At 43.6% G+C, this 15,805-nt stretch overlaps 1 protein-coding gene across 5 annotated transcripts in view; it reads left to right on the top strand.

The window, feature by feature from the left end:
- Positions 1-1,003: 1,003 nt before the first annotated feature.
- Slc9b2 (solute carrier family 9 member B2) overlaps positions 1,004-15,805 on the top strand; it is a 33,860-nt gene continuing 19,058 nt past the window's right edge. Inside the window, exons 1-3 of one of the 5 annotated variants that reach the window (XM_060392665.1) lie at positions 1,004-2,173; positions 10,988-11,123; positions 12,160-12,340. In XM_060392665.1, the coding sequence (XP_060248648.1) occupies positions 11,034-11,123; positions 12,160-12,340 (271 nt within the window). In that variant the 5' untranslated portion in view covers positions 1,004-2,173; positions 10,988-11,033. The other 4 variants (XM_021653627.2, XM_021653626.2, XM_021653628.2 and 1 more) reach the window with 4 other exon arrangements.

Below are 15,805 nucleotides of genomic sequence, written 5' to 3'. Positions count from 1 at the left end.
TAGGAATTCTGGAAGGCCACCTTAGTTTATAACAACAAATAAAATGAAAATATGAATTTAAAAAAGTTATTAAAGGAAGGCTATTCCTTTCCAGTTTTACTTAAGCTTTCAAAACTGGATGTTTTTGTAAAGTTCTGCATTTTTTCTGTTCGTTGATAGTAACTTGAGATTTTTACACAATCATACATGTACATCACAGATAAAGAGGAGCTGGCATCAATGACACAGTAGAGGAGTAAGGATTCACAACTACATTTTTGTCTTGTTATGTAAAAGAAAAATGAGCAAGTGTATACCACATATTAAGTGCTATTTTCTTTGTCTAGACATTGCTTATTAAAATCAGCAATTATATCCAATATTGGGACTAAGAATATATAATTAACATGCAGTACAGCCAATTTGAGAGGATTTTTGTAGATTAAATTCAGAGATGTTTTTCACTGGTTTCCAGGATAACAAGTTAAGAGCACACGGATTTGAAAATAGGCTCTGCATAAATGTAAGTCAACAAGAGGAGGCAAGTGAAATTAAAAAATTATTCTAGAAGTGCAAGTGAGTTTATGAGTGATAACTCTATAGCATTGTTTCCAGGTGGTTTCTTTCAGCTTTAAGATTGTGTGTGTGTGCGTGTGTGCGCGCATGCGAGGTGTTTGTTGTGTCCTCAGAAGACCACAGAGAAGCCAGCACCTCGCTCTCTGCCTTTTCTCAAAGAGACTTTAACTATCCAGGATAATTGCAGGGTCCACAGTGAAGGGATAACATCCGTGTCTGAAGATGGTGCAGTTGGTGGATTTAAGTTGAAATTCACAACAAAGGGTACTTGGAATAGTTCTGCCAACAACTCCCAGTGATCAGGTTGGTTAGGACTCTGGTCAGGTATTCTACAAGCAGGTGGCAGGCAAACCTGAGATCAGCCACCTGTCGTTTGGTCGTCTGGTCTCTGTTTATGAAGGCAGCTTCTCGATGTGTAGCTCACACAAGCCTTGGTATCATTGGCTCTCCTGTCCCCAGGAGTGCTGGGAATATAGGCTGTGAACTACCTACTGTCTCTACACTACAGGAGTTTATGAGATTAGGGACTGGATTAAATATCTTGTTCCTTTTTGTATCATGATTAAAATGCTTTAACTTCTTATCTAGTGAATGAATGGAATACTGAAGTTGTTAGGAAAAGTATCAGCTCAGGACCCCCAAGACAAAGTTCTCCACATAAAGGAGATTTCTTTGCCCCAGAGGAAGAGGGAAAGGAATAAAAGACAAAGACAGGAGATAGTGGATGAGGGAGAAGGGGAAAGGAAAAAGAGAGAGAGGGATGTTTGTCCCAGAAGGGGACAATGGACTGCCTCTGGATAGAGGAGACAGACAGGGCACGAAGGAAAACAGCAGTTTATAAAGGTACAAGGAGAAACTCTTATTAGGGTGAGATGTTTAATTTTAATTGGGCATGTTAATTAGGTGAGCCAAAAGGAGCTTTTGATTGCTGGACTTCAACACTTTGATAGCTGGGCCTTGGTAGTCAGCCTCAGAAGGAGCAAGTGGCCAAACAAGGGAATGGACCTAGCTTTAGGAATGTAATCTAACGGTTTTTAGCAAAGCAGAGGGGATGGGAGAGAAGGGCTGCCAGAGCTATGCTCGCCATGCTGGAGCCAACCAGTCTCTTCAGGAGTGGAGAATAATGAGCTACTGTGTATTGCGAGCAGGAACACACACTGTTAAAAAACAAACATTCCTTTAAACATAGTGATAGAATCTACCAGCAAGAGACTAAATTCAGGTACTTCTGTCAGAGCTCAGATATTACAAGCAATGAAACCAGTATGAATCTAGCTAAAAACTTCAATGTTTTCCACTCATGCCAATCACATAAAGAGACATAGCAAATGAACATCACATGACCAACGGGGGAAAAAGGAAAATATGTCTTAGTCGTGCAGGAAGAGGAAGCTAATGAGAATGGAAATTTTTGTAAGTTTCAGAAAATGAGTCCGCTTTAGGAAAAGAATCATTTCATTGCCTCTGAGCAAAGGTACTGATTGTAGCCTAGGTCCATTCCTAGGATGGTCTGGAGGAGCCGGCTGTCATCCCTGCCTGGCATAGAAATTTCCTTGATACACCCGCATGCCTGAAACCCAAGCCTGAACTCAGCGCTTTGCTCGAGGAGTGAAACCAGGTAAGGTGAGAGAAATTGTGCTTGGAGGTGCCCACAACCCCTGCTCCTACTCGGGTGTGTCCTTCTCCTGGGTGTTTTTCATCCTTTTAGCTCTAGTGTTGAAAAATCTACATTAAAAATCTCATAACAAACTTTAACTTCGCTTTAAAAGAAAAGAAAAAAGGGGAGTGGGAGGAGAAGGTTTGAGGAGGAGGAAGACACCGAACTGGAAGTCAGAAATAATGAAATAAATGGCTGATGGGAGGGTTACAGCGAAGCAACACAGCAAGAGGCTCACAGTGACAGACGCTGCTCTGAGGTTTCACTCCATCACCTGAAGGAGAGAACCCTGCCTCTCCACGGCGGCTGAGAAGACACTGCGCGTCCTGGAGGTGGCGTGGGTTCCCAGAATTTAGGAGAGTCGGAACAGTGAGGCTGCCGGCGCCCAGCCTCGGAGGGAGGGCGACCCAGGCTGCGGAAAGCCAGGCGCTGGGGCCTGGGTCTCCTTCCGGCTGAGCGCCCCGCCCCGCCCCGCCCCGCCCCACCCTACCCTGCACCGCTCGACCTCCCTGTGATCCGCAGCCCCGAGCCGCAGCGCCGCCCCAACCTAGCACAGCATCGCTACCACAGACCAAGGCCTGGTTCCCAGTCAACAGAAGCCGGGTGGCCTGTGCTGGAGACTGCCTCAATGATGTGAGTAGCGCCAAGCAAACAATCCACAGACATAGCGGGTGCCGGGTGTGTGTGTGTGTGTCTGTGTGTGTCTGTGTGTCTGTGTGTGTCTGTGTGCGTGTGTGGTGTATATGTTCTCCGTGTTCTGATTATTAGATAGTTTGAGCGGGGGTTTTCCCTGATCCTGTCTTAGCTTTCAGGTTTTTTTGGCCTGGTGTGTGTGTGTGTGTGTGTGTGTCTGTGTGTGTGTGTGTGTGTGTGTGTCTGTGTGTATGTCTGTGTATGTGTGTGTCTGTGTGTGTGTGTGTGTCTGTGTGTCTGTATGTGTGTGTCTGTGTGCGTGTGTGGTGTATATGTTCTCCGTGTTTTGATTATTAGATAGTTTGAGCGGGGGTTTTCCCTGATTCTGTCTTAGCTTTCAGGTTTTTTTGGCCTGGGTATCTCCTCAGCGTGCTGAGAATCTTCAGGTCTGCACACTGGACAGTATTATATCTGCCCAGAACACTTGACCTGTGGCTCTTTCACTTGCCAGGTATCAGCTTCTTGTTTCACTCTTGTTCCAGACTCCTGTGAGATTTGTTTCGCCAAAATATTAATGGCGAGAAGCTTAAGCCTCCCAGCACGAAAGCAGCACCAGCTACAGGCTGGAGCAAGTGCCTGGCACAGGACTGTTTACCCTAAAAGACCTATTCCTCTGAAACGCTCCTTAGCCGTTACTCGGCTGCGCTGCCTTCTCATGGGTGCTGGCTACCGGTTCTCTCTAAGTCCTGAACGAAGAGTTTCAGTTCAGCACACACGTTCGTGTCTTTGAGCCAAGCAGGCACAGGCCAGGACAGGAAATACAAACGTGAACTCCCTACAGTCTCCACCCTACAGGAGTTTCAGAATGCAGAGTGTACCTAAACAAGAAGTTAGCTCCTTAGCACCTGGGCTGCTCTGGGGATTGTGGGAAAAGTGCCTCCCCCAACAATCATTAGTCAAGCAAACGTCCCACACAGACCAATCTGATGGAAGCATTTTTTTTTTCTATTGATATTTCCTCTTCCAGATGACTTTAGCTTGTGTCAAGGTGACAAAAATCTAACTAACCAAGTGACCAAGGAATGTCATATATTCTCTGCCTTCAGAGATCTTTAGGGTTATAACCCCATCAACTATATTCTCAGCACTTTCGGAGTCTCCACAAAAGGCCTTAAGAATGAACCAGAGGAGCTGGGTGTAGCGGCCCATGATCTTTTATTCCAACATCTGGGAGGCAGAAACTGGCGGACCAGGCCAGCCTGGTCTACATAGTGAGTTTCAGGATAGGCAGAGCCATCTCACACAGTGAGACCGCGTCTCAAAAAGCAAACAATCAGCCAGAGGTGGCAGGGTTAGTGACGAGGCCGGGGTCCTGGGTCCTGGGTCTTATATGCAAAGTTTCTCTGTGAATGTGGACTGTAACAGTTACCTGTTTCTTGCATGAATTCTTGTCCTCCCCACGGCAGAAAACTAAACACATTCCACAGCTTTTCTTCCTGTTGAGATTGGGTATAGATCTAGAGATAAGTAAATGATGTCCCTGAGTCTTCAAAGGCCAAGGACAAGGCCATCTTCCTGCTTTTTTTTTTTTTTTTTTTTTTTTTAATGCTTTCTGTTGGCAAGGAAGGTCCTGGTGACGGCAGTATCAGTCTTCAGAACCGCTGATGTTGGGGGCCTTTGTGCCTGAGACTTGCGGACTCAAGTCTTGCGGTGTTAAATCCTCAACTTTTTGCTTGACAGGAGGAAGCTGGGGCGTTGGGGGCGGGATGGGGGGGTCACAGAGGATCGGGTCTGTAACCCCAAGTCTTCAAGGAGGCTGAGGCAATAGAATCAAAGTTTGAGGCCAGTGTGGGCTACCTTGTGAGACCATGTTTCAAAACTTAGCTGAGGGAGGTGGTTGAACCTTGTCCTGGTTATTTTCTATTGCTGTGATAAGACACCATGGTCCAAGAAAACTCACAGAAGAAAGAGGCGTTGGGGGCACTTACAATGTCAGAGGGATTAAATGGGAAATCATTGTGACGGGAAGCGGGGCAGCAGGCAGGTGGGCAGGCACTGGAAGGGAAGCTGAGAACTCTCCCCCGGAAATACACTAAAGGGGCAGAGAGACACACTGGAAATGGCATGAGGTTTTGAAACCTCAAAGCCAGCCATTACTGACACAGCTCCTCCAGCACATCCACACCTCCTAATCCTCCCTACACAGCTCTGCTAACTGGAGACCCAGTAGGCAAATATACGGGCCTACGGAGTTCCTTCACATTCAAACCACCGCAAATATATTAGTGTCCTGTGCAGACTGCCGCCAGCTCCCACCCTCTCTAGTGACAGCTACGGCGGTGTTCTTGAATTTCACACACCCTGTGGAAACTCCTGCCTGTGGCAAAAATAGAACATTTCTTAATGGTCAGTTGCTAGTATTCTAGGGCTCATTGTTGAGGGCCCAGACTAGACCCTGCTTTGAAAGCCCTTCAAAAACCTCAGGATTATCTAATTCGATTTGTAGCATATTTTTCTGCTTAAAATACCTGGAGTGATTTCTGGTTTGTGCATGGACCCTAGAATCATCTAAGCCTAAACTCCTGTGTTTTTTGTTTGTTTGTTTGTTTGTTTTTATTTTTGTTTGGTTGTTATATGGGAAGTGATGCTATGAGGTTAGGTATGGAAACCATTTCCCTGGACTGCTCACATTTTGTCCTAGTTAACACGGCACAGCGTGAACCTTCACTTCACACATGATCCTTTCTCCTGCAATTTCTTTGTCTGGAATGATCTGTTCCAGTTCTTTTACAAATGACTTCATCTTTCAAGGTCTGAGTCCAGCATCTCATGACTCCCCTCCCCCCAGTGTTTTGACCTCTGGTTCCCCATCAAGGATTTTACAATGTGTCAAGAAGCTAGATAGATGTTGACCAAAAATGTTTCAACACTGCTTCTTACCTGAAGTTCTCAGACCTAATTCTGCAGCAAATTCCATAGCAAACCTGTTGTAGTTGCCAAAATGTTTTGGCTGTAGTAGCAGGATTTATTTATTTATTTATTTATTTATTTATTTATTTAATAAAAGCTCTTGAAAATAACAGATTTCTTTTTCTCACAGAGCATGATGTCTGAGGCTTTATTCAGTAGCTCAGTGCTGTTAGGGCTCTAGGTTGCTGTCTAGATTAGACAGTTTTGACTTTTTCTCCGTGCATGATGGAAGGCTGGCTGCTAAGCTTCCAAGACACATGGAAACTTGATCAACCAAAGCTTTCCCCCAACACAAATGGGCACTAAAAAACAAAAAGTTAAGTTTTTTTTCCTCTTTTATTAATCATTGACATGAACCCTTCATAGCCCTAGACCAAAATCTGAAAGAGTTATGTTAGAGACACTGATGCAGACCAGTCTTGGCTTTATCACCAGCACCAAGGAAAGAGATCCACTGTGGTATTTGAACAAGTAGCTTTTAGCCATGCAGTAAGCCATATCTATAACACATGTTGGACCCCAAATCTAAAAATAAGGTGTTAAATTCGCAATTAAAAGTGTTGTCCTTGGAAAGAATATAGAATAGAGAGAAGCAAGAGTTGGGTCCCTCTTAACTTTGGTATCATCTTCTTATATTTATATGTTATTAGTGTTTTACATCCTAAAGAGTCCACAAAACCACCAGGGCAATAAACCAAATAGCACAGCAGATGCTTTCCTATGTTAGCTTGGCCTCATGTGGCCACACACCTGGAACTCTCAGAGAAGGTCATCACCGCAAAGGGAGACATTCGTAGTCATTTCAGCAACTCTCAAGGAAAGTTTTAGCCTCCTCTGTGTCCTGGTCTGAACTCCTAATTGCTGAGGCAGGAACTTTTTGAGGTGTGAACATTAAACTGGCGTTGATAAGCAGAACCAAGAACTGGAATATTTGTTCTACCTAGAAACTCCACATGGGAGCCTGGCATATTGGCACACTGTGGAGAGTCAGGCAGGATGCTGGATACAGGGCTGGCTAGCTTGAGCTATAAAAGGGAGAGCTTCCTTGAAACAAAGAAGAAGCAGGGCGTGGTAGCACACGCCTGTAGTCCCAGCACTCAGAGGAGGCAGAGGCAGGCTGATTGCTATGAGTTCAAGGTCAGCCCAGTCTTCTACAAAAGGAGTCCAGGACAGCCAAGGCTACACGGAGAAACCATGTCTGAAAAAAACGAAAAACAAAAACAAAACACAAAAAAGAAAAAAACAAACAAAATGTTGCAGGAGTCTGAGAACCTCCTGTTCTGACCCTTAAATGGGTGAACGCCAAATGTGGGAGACTGTCATTATATAATCACTGCAGGATACTTAATGAGGAGCATGGCAATGAACTTTTAAATGTATGCATACAGCACACAGAGTATTCCAACAGTTAGTCCACACATGCTATTATAGTTCTATAGTTCTAGAGGCAGGAAGTTCCAAGGTTACAGTTCTTAGAGAGTTGGTGTCTGGTAAGAACTTGCTCTTGATTTACAACTTCATCCTCATGTAGAAGAATGGAAGAGCAATACCACCTGACATTGCAGAATAGGAAAAGCTGTTCTTTCATCCTATTTTTCTATACACACAAATGCACAGACAGACAGACAGAAAGACATACACACACACACATTATTTTTTCAAGACAGAGTTTTCCTGTGTAGCCTTGGCTGTCCTGGACTCACTTTGTAGAAGAGGCTGGCCTACAAACTCACAGAGACCCACCTGCCTCTGCCTCCTGAGTGCAGGGATTAAAGGCGTGCACCACTGTGGCCAGCCACACACACATCTGAGACAGGTCCATAGACTAGAACTGGTCCTAGCACTCTTTATGTAGACCAGGCTGGTCCTAAACTCACAAAGATCTGCTGGCCTCTGCCTCCTGCTAGGATTAAAGGTGTGTTCTAGCTGGGTGTGCATCTTTAACCCCAGCACTCAGGAGACAGAGACAGGCAGATTCTGAGTTCTAGACTAGCCTTGAATACAGAGGGAGTACTAGGACAGCCAGGGCTAAACAGAGAAACCTTGTCTCAAACAAACAAACAAACAAACAAACATTTGTGTCACCATGCCCGGCTCTTCAACCACTTTTTAAAGAGCACCATTCCACTTGAGAGAGTAGATCACTTTGCAAAGTGACTTAACCTTTTCCCAGGAATCTATGTCACTTACTGACATCCCTTTTGAATTAAGCTCCAAAATGTGAGCTTTGGAGAAATAGATGCATTACAAATGATATCAAGCAGCATATGCAACTTCTCAATAAGATTCCCCCATCAAACACTGTCCTGTCCATACCACAGGCAAGCAATGCAATGGTTAATCTTGATTATCAACCATTAGGTTGAAAATTAGGAGAGTAGAAAACAGGGGTCTAACCCAATGAGCTGATTATTTGCTTGATGAGGTCATAAAATTATGGCATTATTAAGAGGTAGCTAAAAACATGAGATAGGGGTTCTTTAAAGGATGCAGGCCATTGGGATGTATCCATACTGGCTGTGTATTACTTTGAACAGTTTTTGTATATTCATATTTTCGTTCTGTGTGTGTGTGTGTGTGTGTGTGTGTGTGTGTTTTATTCTCCTGAACTCTCAATCTTGACTATACTCTCCAGTTTGTTCTGGATCTCTCTCTTCTTCCTGGTTGCTATACAGGAACTTGTATTCAGCCTTTCAAGCAGAATGATGCTTGTGAAACCATGAGCTCAAATAAATCCTTCCTCCTTTATGCTGTTTGTGTCTGATGTTTTGGTACAGCAAGAAAAGCAACTTCAGAGAGCATGGCCTGTGAGCTGTGAAACGCTAAGCTTTAGGATGCACACAGATCTGCCTTTCAGATAGGCTGTTTATTCACACAAACTCTCCTTAGAATGCCATGCTAATATAAAGGTTGCGGTAATCTTGTGTAAATAGACATCTCACCCAGAGGGGAGCAGTTGGTTAAGCAGAAAAACTGCTGCAAGGTTCCACTGGCAAATCATCTCTGCTTAGAACACTTCCAGAGATTACAGGCTCCATCCACTTGTGCCCAGAAATCCATCAGCTGTGGTGGGCTGGATGATGGCACTGCTGGACATCCCAGAAGGTCCCTGAGAGCACTGGCTAGCACCTAGCACTGACAGGCGGGCCTGTGTGGGAAGCCAGAACCACACCACAGGGAGGCCAGTTTCAAAGTCCTCTTGATGATGGGTACCATTGCAGGGGCTTGAGATACAGTGTTTCCGGAGCACAGCAGTTGGGCTCCCTAGAAACCACTGTCTAGTTTTAGTTCTTAAACTTGGTGTTTTCCATGCATGGTTCTTCAGGCTCACCATGTGTTAGCTTCTGGGCATTTTGCACATTTTCACATAAATATTTTTCTGCTTTGTTCACAGTCAAAATGTGATAGGTTCACACTGTAAATATTTTTCTTTTTTTACAACAATAACATTCATTAAGTCAAAACCTGTTTGTATTCATTTTGTCAAAACAAATTCTTAGTTCAAAACAACATGTTATGTTTTCAACATAGTTTCCAGGTTACACGAAAATGGTTTCACTTATGTTCCTATCATTAACTAAGGCAACAAATAAGAAAGTAAACTGTCTTGGGGGTAGAGAGATGACTTAACATTAGGAGTCTGTACTGTTCTTCCTGAGGACCTTAGTTGGGTTCCATTTGATCAAGAATGGGCCCCATAAACTTATATATTTGAATGTTTGGTCCTCATTTAGTAGAACTGTTTGAGAAAGATGAGGAGGAGTGGCCTTTTGGGAGGAGGTGTGTCACTGGGGGTGGGCTGTGAGGTTTCAAAAAGCCCTTGCCAGAACCAGCTCTTCTCTCTGTCTGAACCTTGTGGATCTGGTGTGAATTCTCATCTACTCTTCCAGCCCCATCCTGCCTGCTGTGGCCCTCCCTCCCCCATCATGGACTCACCCTCTGAGACTGTAAGCAAGCCTTCAATTAAACGTTGTCTGGGTCACGGTGTTTCATTGCATCAACAGAACTGTAACTCAGGTTCCCAGAACCCAGATCGAGTGGCTCACAACTGTCGGTAATTCCAACTCTGTGGATCTAGCCTCCTCTTCTGACCTCCATGGACACCTGCGCCTGTGTACCCAAACTGGCATTCATACACACAATTTAAAACAAAATCTTAAAAGTAACGAAGGCGAGCAGTCCCGCCCACGCAGACATCTTTCAACTGAAAGAAACAAGTTTGGCAATGAGGCATTTGCAACTTTGTAGGTCTTCCCTGTCCGTTTATATAGCACAGGAAGTACTTTTAAGCATTTAGGCTGGTTTTTAAAATTAAGTTTAACAAATACCTGATGGTAAGGTATACTTATAGACACTTTTCACAGTCCAGGTCACTTCCCTGTGGAGAAAGACAAAGATGCTGCAGGTTCACTGTCCTCTGTTCCAATTGATTTAAGGATTTTGTTTCATTTGAGCCCATATTCCTGTCTTAGAAGTATTTGAAAACTGCTGTAAAAGATCCCTAAGTGCTTCCTTGCCTGCTCTGAAAACCACAAAAACAGAAAGTGATCTCAAATTGTGGCAAGTAGAATTAAGCTATCAAAAAAAATTACAGAATATATCCAAGAAAATTATTATAGCCAAGGCAAACTATATAATTTTCTTTTCTCCAAAGCTTTAAAATTGCCCAGATTCTTTTCTAAAGGTATTCGAAGTTTCACATGGGAAAATCTTACTGCAGCAATTGTAGCATTACAGAAATATAGACAAGGCAGGAATATAATGGGTTTGGAAGAGGTTACCTCTGGTGACTCACTCCGGATGTCAACACTGGAAAGTTACCTGAGCAGTCCTGCCTGGGGAGTCAGCCCACTAGTTAGGGCAATCTAGAAGTGATATTGCTCTGCGTTTCAAAGCATAACTAGCAAGGAACGATGGGAAAGGAATTAAGATGTGATAGGCCACCAAGGGCTTATTTCAAGAGAAGCCAAAAACTAGGTAAGCAATGAAGATAAATATGTAGGGCGTTAAACAAAAAACAAACAAAAAAAAAAGCCAGCGATACAAAGGTGAGAAGCCTGAGTTACTGTGGGTCCAGCTCAGGGCCTAAGGAAAGGAAAAAGTGAATTTACTCATCTGCTGCCAACAGTTTTCAATCGTTACTGTGTCCATGCTGTGTTTCCTCCAAACCAGACCCTGTTCCTCATCCCCGAGTCATCGTCTTTGAAACTCCTAAGACATGGAGGATGAAGACAGGACGGTCGAATGTCAGTATCCAAAGCCATCCGCTGGAATACGTCCCATGGCGTCCGTGCATGAAGACCTGCAGGTAACATCTCCAACGAAAGGCAGGAAATGCGAGCTGTTTCCTTAACTACATGACTGTGTGTTTCCAAGCTGAGAGAACTGTTTCTCCTCGGCCTTTACCACTCAACTAACAATTCTCCCAGAAGGGCCAGCTGACCCACTCCTGAAATGCCAGCACTCAGAGCAGTGATGCAAAAATACTCTGAGTGTATGGCCAGCCTGGGTGACCTGCTAAGACCTTGTCTTAGAAAAAAAGAAAGAGAGAAAGAAGGAAAGAAAGAATAAAAATGCTCATCATACTTAATCCCCGCGTTCACATAGATCAGGGTAGATAATGTCTTACAGCTTCCCAGCTAAGGTTATTGGCAGCTGGCTCTACCTGAGGTTGGCAAATAGCCTACAAAATGCTTTGTGCCCCTGGCATAAGCCCTTAGGACGGTGGTTCTCCACCTTCCTAATGCTGTGATTCTTTAATACAGTTTCTTATATTGTGGTGACCCCACAACCATAAAATTATTTTCGTTGCTACTCCATTACTGTAATTGCGCTACTGTTATGATTTATAATGTAAATATCTGTGTTTCCCAAAGGTCTTGGGTGACTCCTGTGAAAAGGTGGCTCAACTCCCAAAGGGGTCGTGACGCACAGGTTGAGAGCCACTTTCATGGGAGAATTCTGTGTGCTTGCCTCCTTTGTTCTCGTTCCCTCTCTCTTTCCCTCCTCCCCTTTCTTGAATCACTATGGTATATTCACCTGCTATCGTATTGAATTATATCTTAACTATACCAATTTAGGGGTGGAGTATGAAACTTCATGTTTACATGACACAAGAGTTTAAAAGTTTAAAAACAGAGACTCATTGTTAACTATTCTTCAACAGTTCTTGTTTCAAGCACAAGCTGACTCGCTAGTAATGAAGCTGTATGTTTCTTCGTATGGCATTATCCTACATTCTAATAAAGGCAATTTGATTTGAAATGCGATAAGCCAATAGCTAACAGATGTATGAAAACACAGTTTTAAAGAATTATTATTATTATTATTATTTTTAAGTACAGGAGGAGAGAGTCATGAACCTCAAAGGTGTAGATGCAAATGAGCCAACAGAAGGCAGTAACCTGCTGAACAGCAGTGAGAAAAAGCCGCAGGAATCACCAACGGAACCCAATAGCTTGCAGCGACTGAGGCGGATACTGGCTTGCCCTCCTCACGGCTTGCTGGGAAGAGTGGTAACAAATGGTGTGTATATGGCAGGGATGAACTCAGAAAAAGAACATCAAAGATGGCTGGAGAGATGGCTCAGAGGTTAAGAGCCCTGACTTCCAAAGGTCCTGAGTTCAATTCCCAACAACCACATGGTGGCTCATAACCACCTATAGTGAAATCTGGTGCCCTCTTCTGGTGTGCAGCCTCACATGCAGGTACAATACTGTATAAATAATAAATAAATATATCTTTAAAAAAACATTAAAGATGAAGTCACAGTGAGAGTTTCCAAAACCATAGGGTTAAAAGGACAAGAAGGAATGTACTTAGATTAAAACTGCTGGGCAGAGCGGCTGACAATCTTGGCTTTCTCTGCTCCACACGGTCATTCCGGGTGGGGTTGGAAAGCTCCACCCTATCAAACTGTGGCTTGAGAGGGGTCTGTGGTCACCACATCTGAGCCAGTCGAAAGAGCAGAACCTCCTCTATGTCTGGGTAGTTTCACACAATCACTGTAAGGCTTGATGGGGACACTTGGTTGTCTCGTTCCCAGAGAAGCATTGTGTAGGTGTCCACATTACAGGCTGGCTGATCTCCAGCCGTGCTCTGTTTATGCTTCTAATCGAATCCTGTTACTCCACACGGAAGAGTACTGGTCTGCAGTGCAACCATTTCTTTGTGATGGGGGAGGGAGAAGGGCTTCTCCTGACGTTTTTGGCTATTGTTTCAGTTGTGGAGGTAACCTCAAGTATGTTAGAAATCTGATGACAGCAAAGATGTTCAAAGTCAGTGATGAACTTTTTGTTCACAAAGGTGTGTGTGTGTGTGTCTCTGTGTGTGTGTGTCTGTGTCTGTGTCTGTGTGTCTGTGTGTGTGTGTCTGTGTCTGTGTCTGTGTCTGTGTCTGTGTAGCTCAGGATCCTGATTCTCCTGCCTGAGCCTCTCCAGTGCTGGGATTGCTGGCCTGCACCACCCACCCAGCATGGCCTAAGTCTTTAGAGCTGTACTTCAGAAAGGAGCTCTCATAGAGATCTTCACTCAGGACAATGAAAACAAGTATAATATGTTATACTTTTTAGGTGGTGAATGTTTTTACTGGAAAAGTAAGATTCTGATTCAGTATGCAAAAAAAATTTTTAAACTATTAGGAACGCAGAAACTAGCTCTCAAAACATGACCCAGCTGAAGAGGCCACACAGAATTTGACACCTCTTCTTTCCTTTACTCTATTTCTTTAAACTCTTACCACTGAAAATATGACACATATCGAATTAAAATATAATAAAAGCAGAAACCGATTGCCTGAGGAATATGTAGAAATGACTAATTTTGAGAAAGCATTTTTATTGTTACCTTTTTTAGCATTTTGTGGCATTGAATGCTTCTGGATGTGCGTGTGTCTTTGTGCCTATGTGTGTAGTGTGCGTGTGAGGGAAAGCCCAAGGTTGGGGCTGGGGGCTGCACTCTGCGTGACTTGGACCCTGGAACCCTGACTGGGGATTGACCTGACTGAGGTGGCAAGGGAATGAAAAGCCAAGCTCGGGTGGAGAAGCTGCAGCGCCTGAGATGTTCAGCATGCTTATAATGTACAGCTGCACGTGGAGGAGGGCTTACTACATATGGATACACAAGGAGTGTGGGTTGTTATAACCAGCTGAACAGACAGGCTTAGCTAACCGCCGTGGGAGCAGCCTCTGGAGGGAGCAGTCTTCAGGCTGCGAGCACCCAGGGGAGAAAGCACTTACCGTCAGCATTTGTACTTTGATGGGAAGAAGGCTTTGCCATCCCTCTGAACCTCACATGGGGGAGGCTTTGCCACTCAGTGGACCTGAGGCGTGGGTTTGGTATGGACATGTCCACATTAATAACACTCACTTCTTAAAGCAGGGTCTTGCTTTGCCCCAGAGCTCACTGATTGACCTGGTCTAGCTAGCCAGCTTGCTCTGGGATCCCATCTATGTCCCTAAGCTGTGAGATTCCAGGTGACTGTCATGTTGACATCAACACTTAGCTGATAGGGATCTGAACTCTCATGCTCACACTTGTATGGCAAATACTTTATTCACTGAGCTATCTCTACAGCCTGAGGACTCATTTTTAAATATAGAATTGTTCAGAACATTCCTGGAAAATGAGGGCTCCTGGTAGATAAATGTACTCACTGTTTTCCTATGGTTGTATTTCTGAGGTCAATGGCTTTGTTCTGTATTCACTCCTGCATCATTTAATACATATAAATCCTTCTTAAGAAGCTATTATTAAAGCTGAGCAGAGATGGTGCATGCCTTTTGAACTCAACACTCAGGGAAGCAAGGAAGGTAGATCTCTGTGAGTTCGATGCCAGCCTGGTCTACAAAGCAGTCCAGAATAACCAAGGCTACACAGAGAAACCCTGTCTCAAAAAAAAAAAAAAAAAAGAAGCAATTATTATACGAAAGTTATGTTTTTTCCAAAGTCATAAATAACAAATAAGGTACTAGCTGACTTAAACTGATTTAGGGATAGTTTATAAATACACAGATAAATTATACTTACAATTGTATTTCAGGTATGGAGAATGAAAGAGGAGCCAGAGACTTTTTCACAGTGATCTTAGCATGGAAAAAAGGAAAACTCAACTCTGTCTAATTGTGGAATTAGTAAAAAGTGCAGTTCATGCTTTAATAAAATCAAACGTAACAGCTGGAAAGATGCGCCTTCCATTCTGCCTGTAACATTTTGTGGAAATCTTAGCCTGCATGGTCTATTGGAAAATAATCAAAGTGCCTTAGACATTTCATTGTATTAGTAGCTTACATCTCTGGGTAAATTTTTTTTGAGGTTTTAGAAAAAAAAAAGGTATTAGGTTTGGTTGCTTTCTCATTCTGTGATAATATAGTGAATTACCTTTCTCATTCTGTAATAATATAGTGATGGATCATGTTTTTTTATATTCTTTAAGTGTGATAATTCATAGCAAACATTGACTATAAAAATGATGGTTAATGTTTAATTCAAGGCAGAATTAAATACAGGAGTATAACTGGAGATGAGATATTCTCAGATGTCTACTAAGAGGGCAAAGGCAGTGATTGTTCTCTGTAATGTTAACTGTTTCTGTGCTGCAAGATGGTGGTTCCTTCTGCCATTGTAAAGGGAAATGGGGCTAAGGACAGGTAGCAGGTGTATTTAAAGGTGCTGTTAGTCCCCGGTCCTCCCCGCTCCCCAAAACAAAGTTTCTCTGTGTAACAGCCTTGGCTGTCCTGGAACTCACTCTGTAGACCAGGCTGGCCTCGAACTTGCAGATCTGCCTGCCTCTGCCTCCAGTGTGCTGGGGTTAAGGGCATACGCCATCACGCCCAGCCCAGTTCCCTGGTTCTTGAACTGGTTGGCAATCACCTACTTGTTCACATTACTCATGTCTGTTATAATTTATGGTTATAGATATTTGCATATGGATTCAATGTTCATTTAAAAACAGTTTCAGAATCCAACACAGCTTCCATTATAAAAAATAGTT

The sequence above is a fragment of the Meriones unguiculatus genome, chromosome 10, assembly GCF_030254825.1.
Source record: "Meriones unguiculatus strain TT.TT164.6M chromosome 10, Bangor_MerUng_6.1, whole genome shotgun sequence".
Classification (NCBI taxonomy): domain Eukaryota; kingdom Metazoa; phylum Chordata; class Mammalia; order Rodentia; family Muridae; genus Meriones; species Meriones unguiculatus.
The sequence above is the reverse complement of the archived record's forward strand: the minus strand, read 5'-3'. Positions and strand labels throughout refer to the sequence as shown.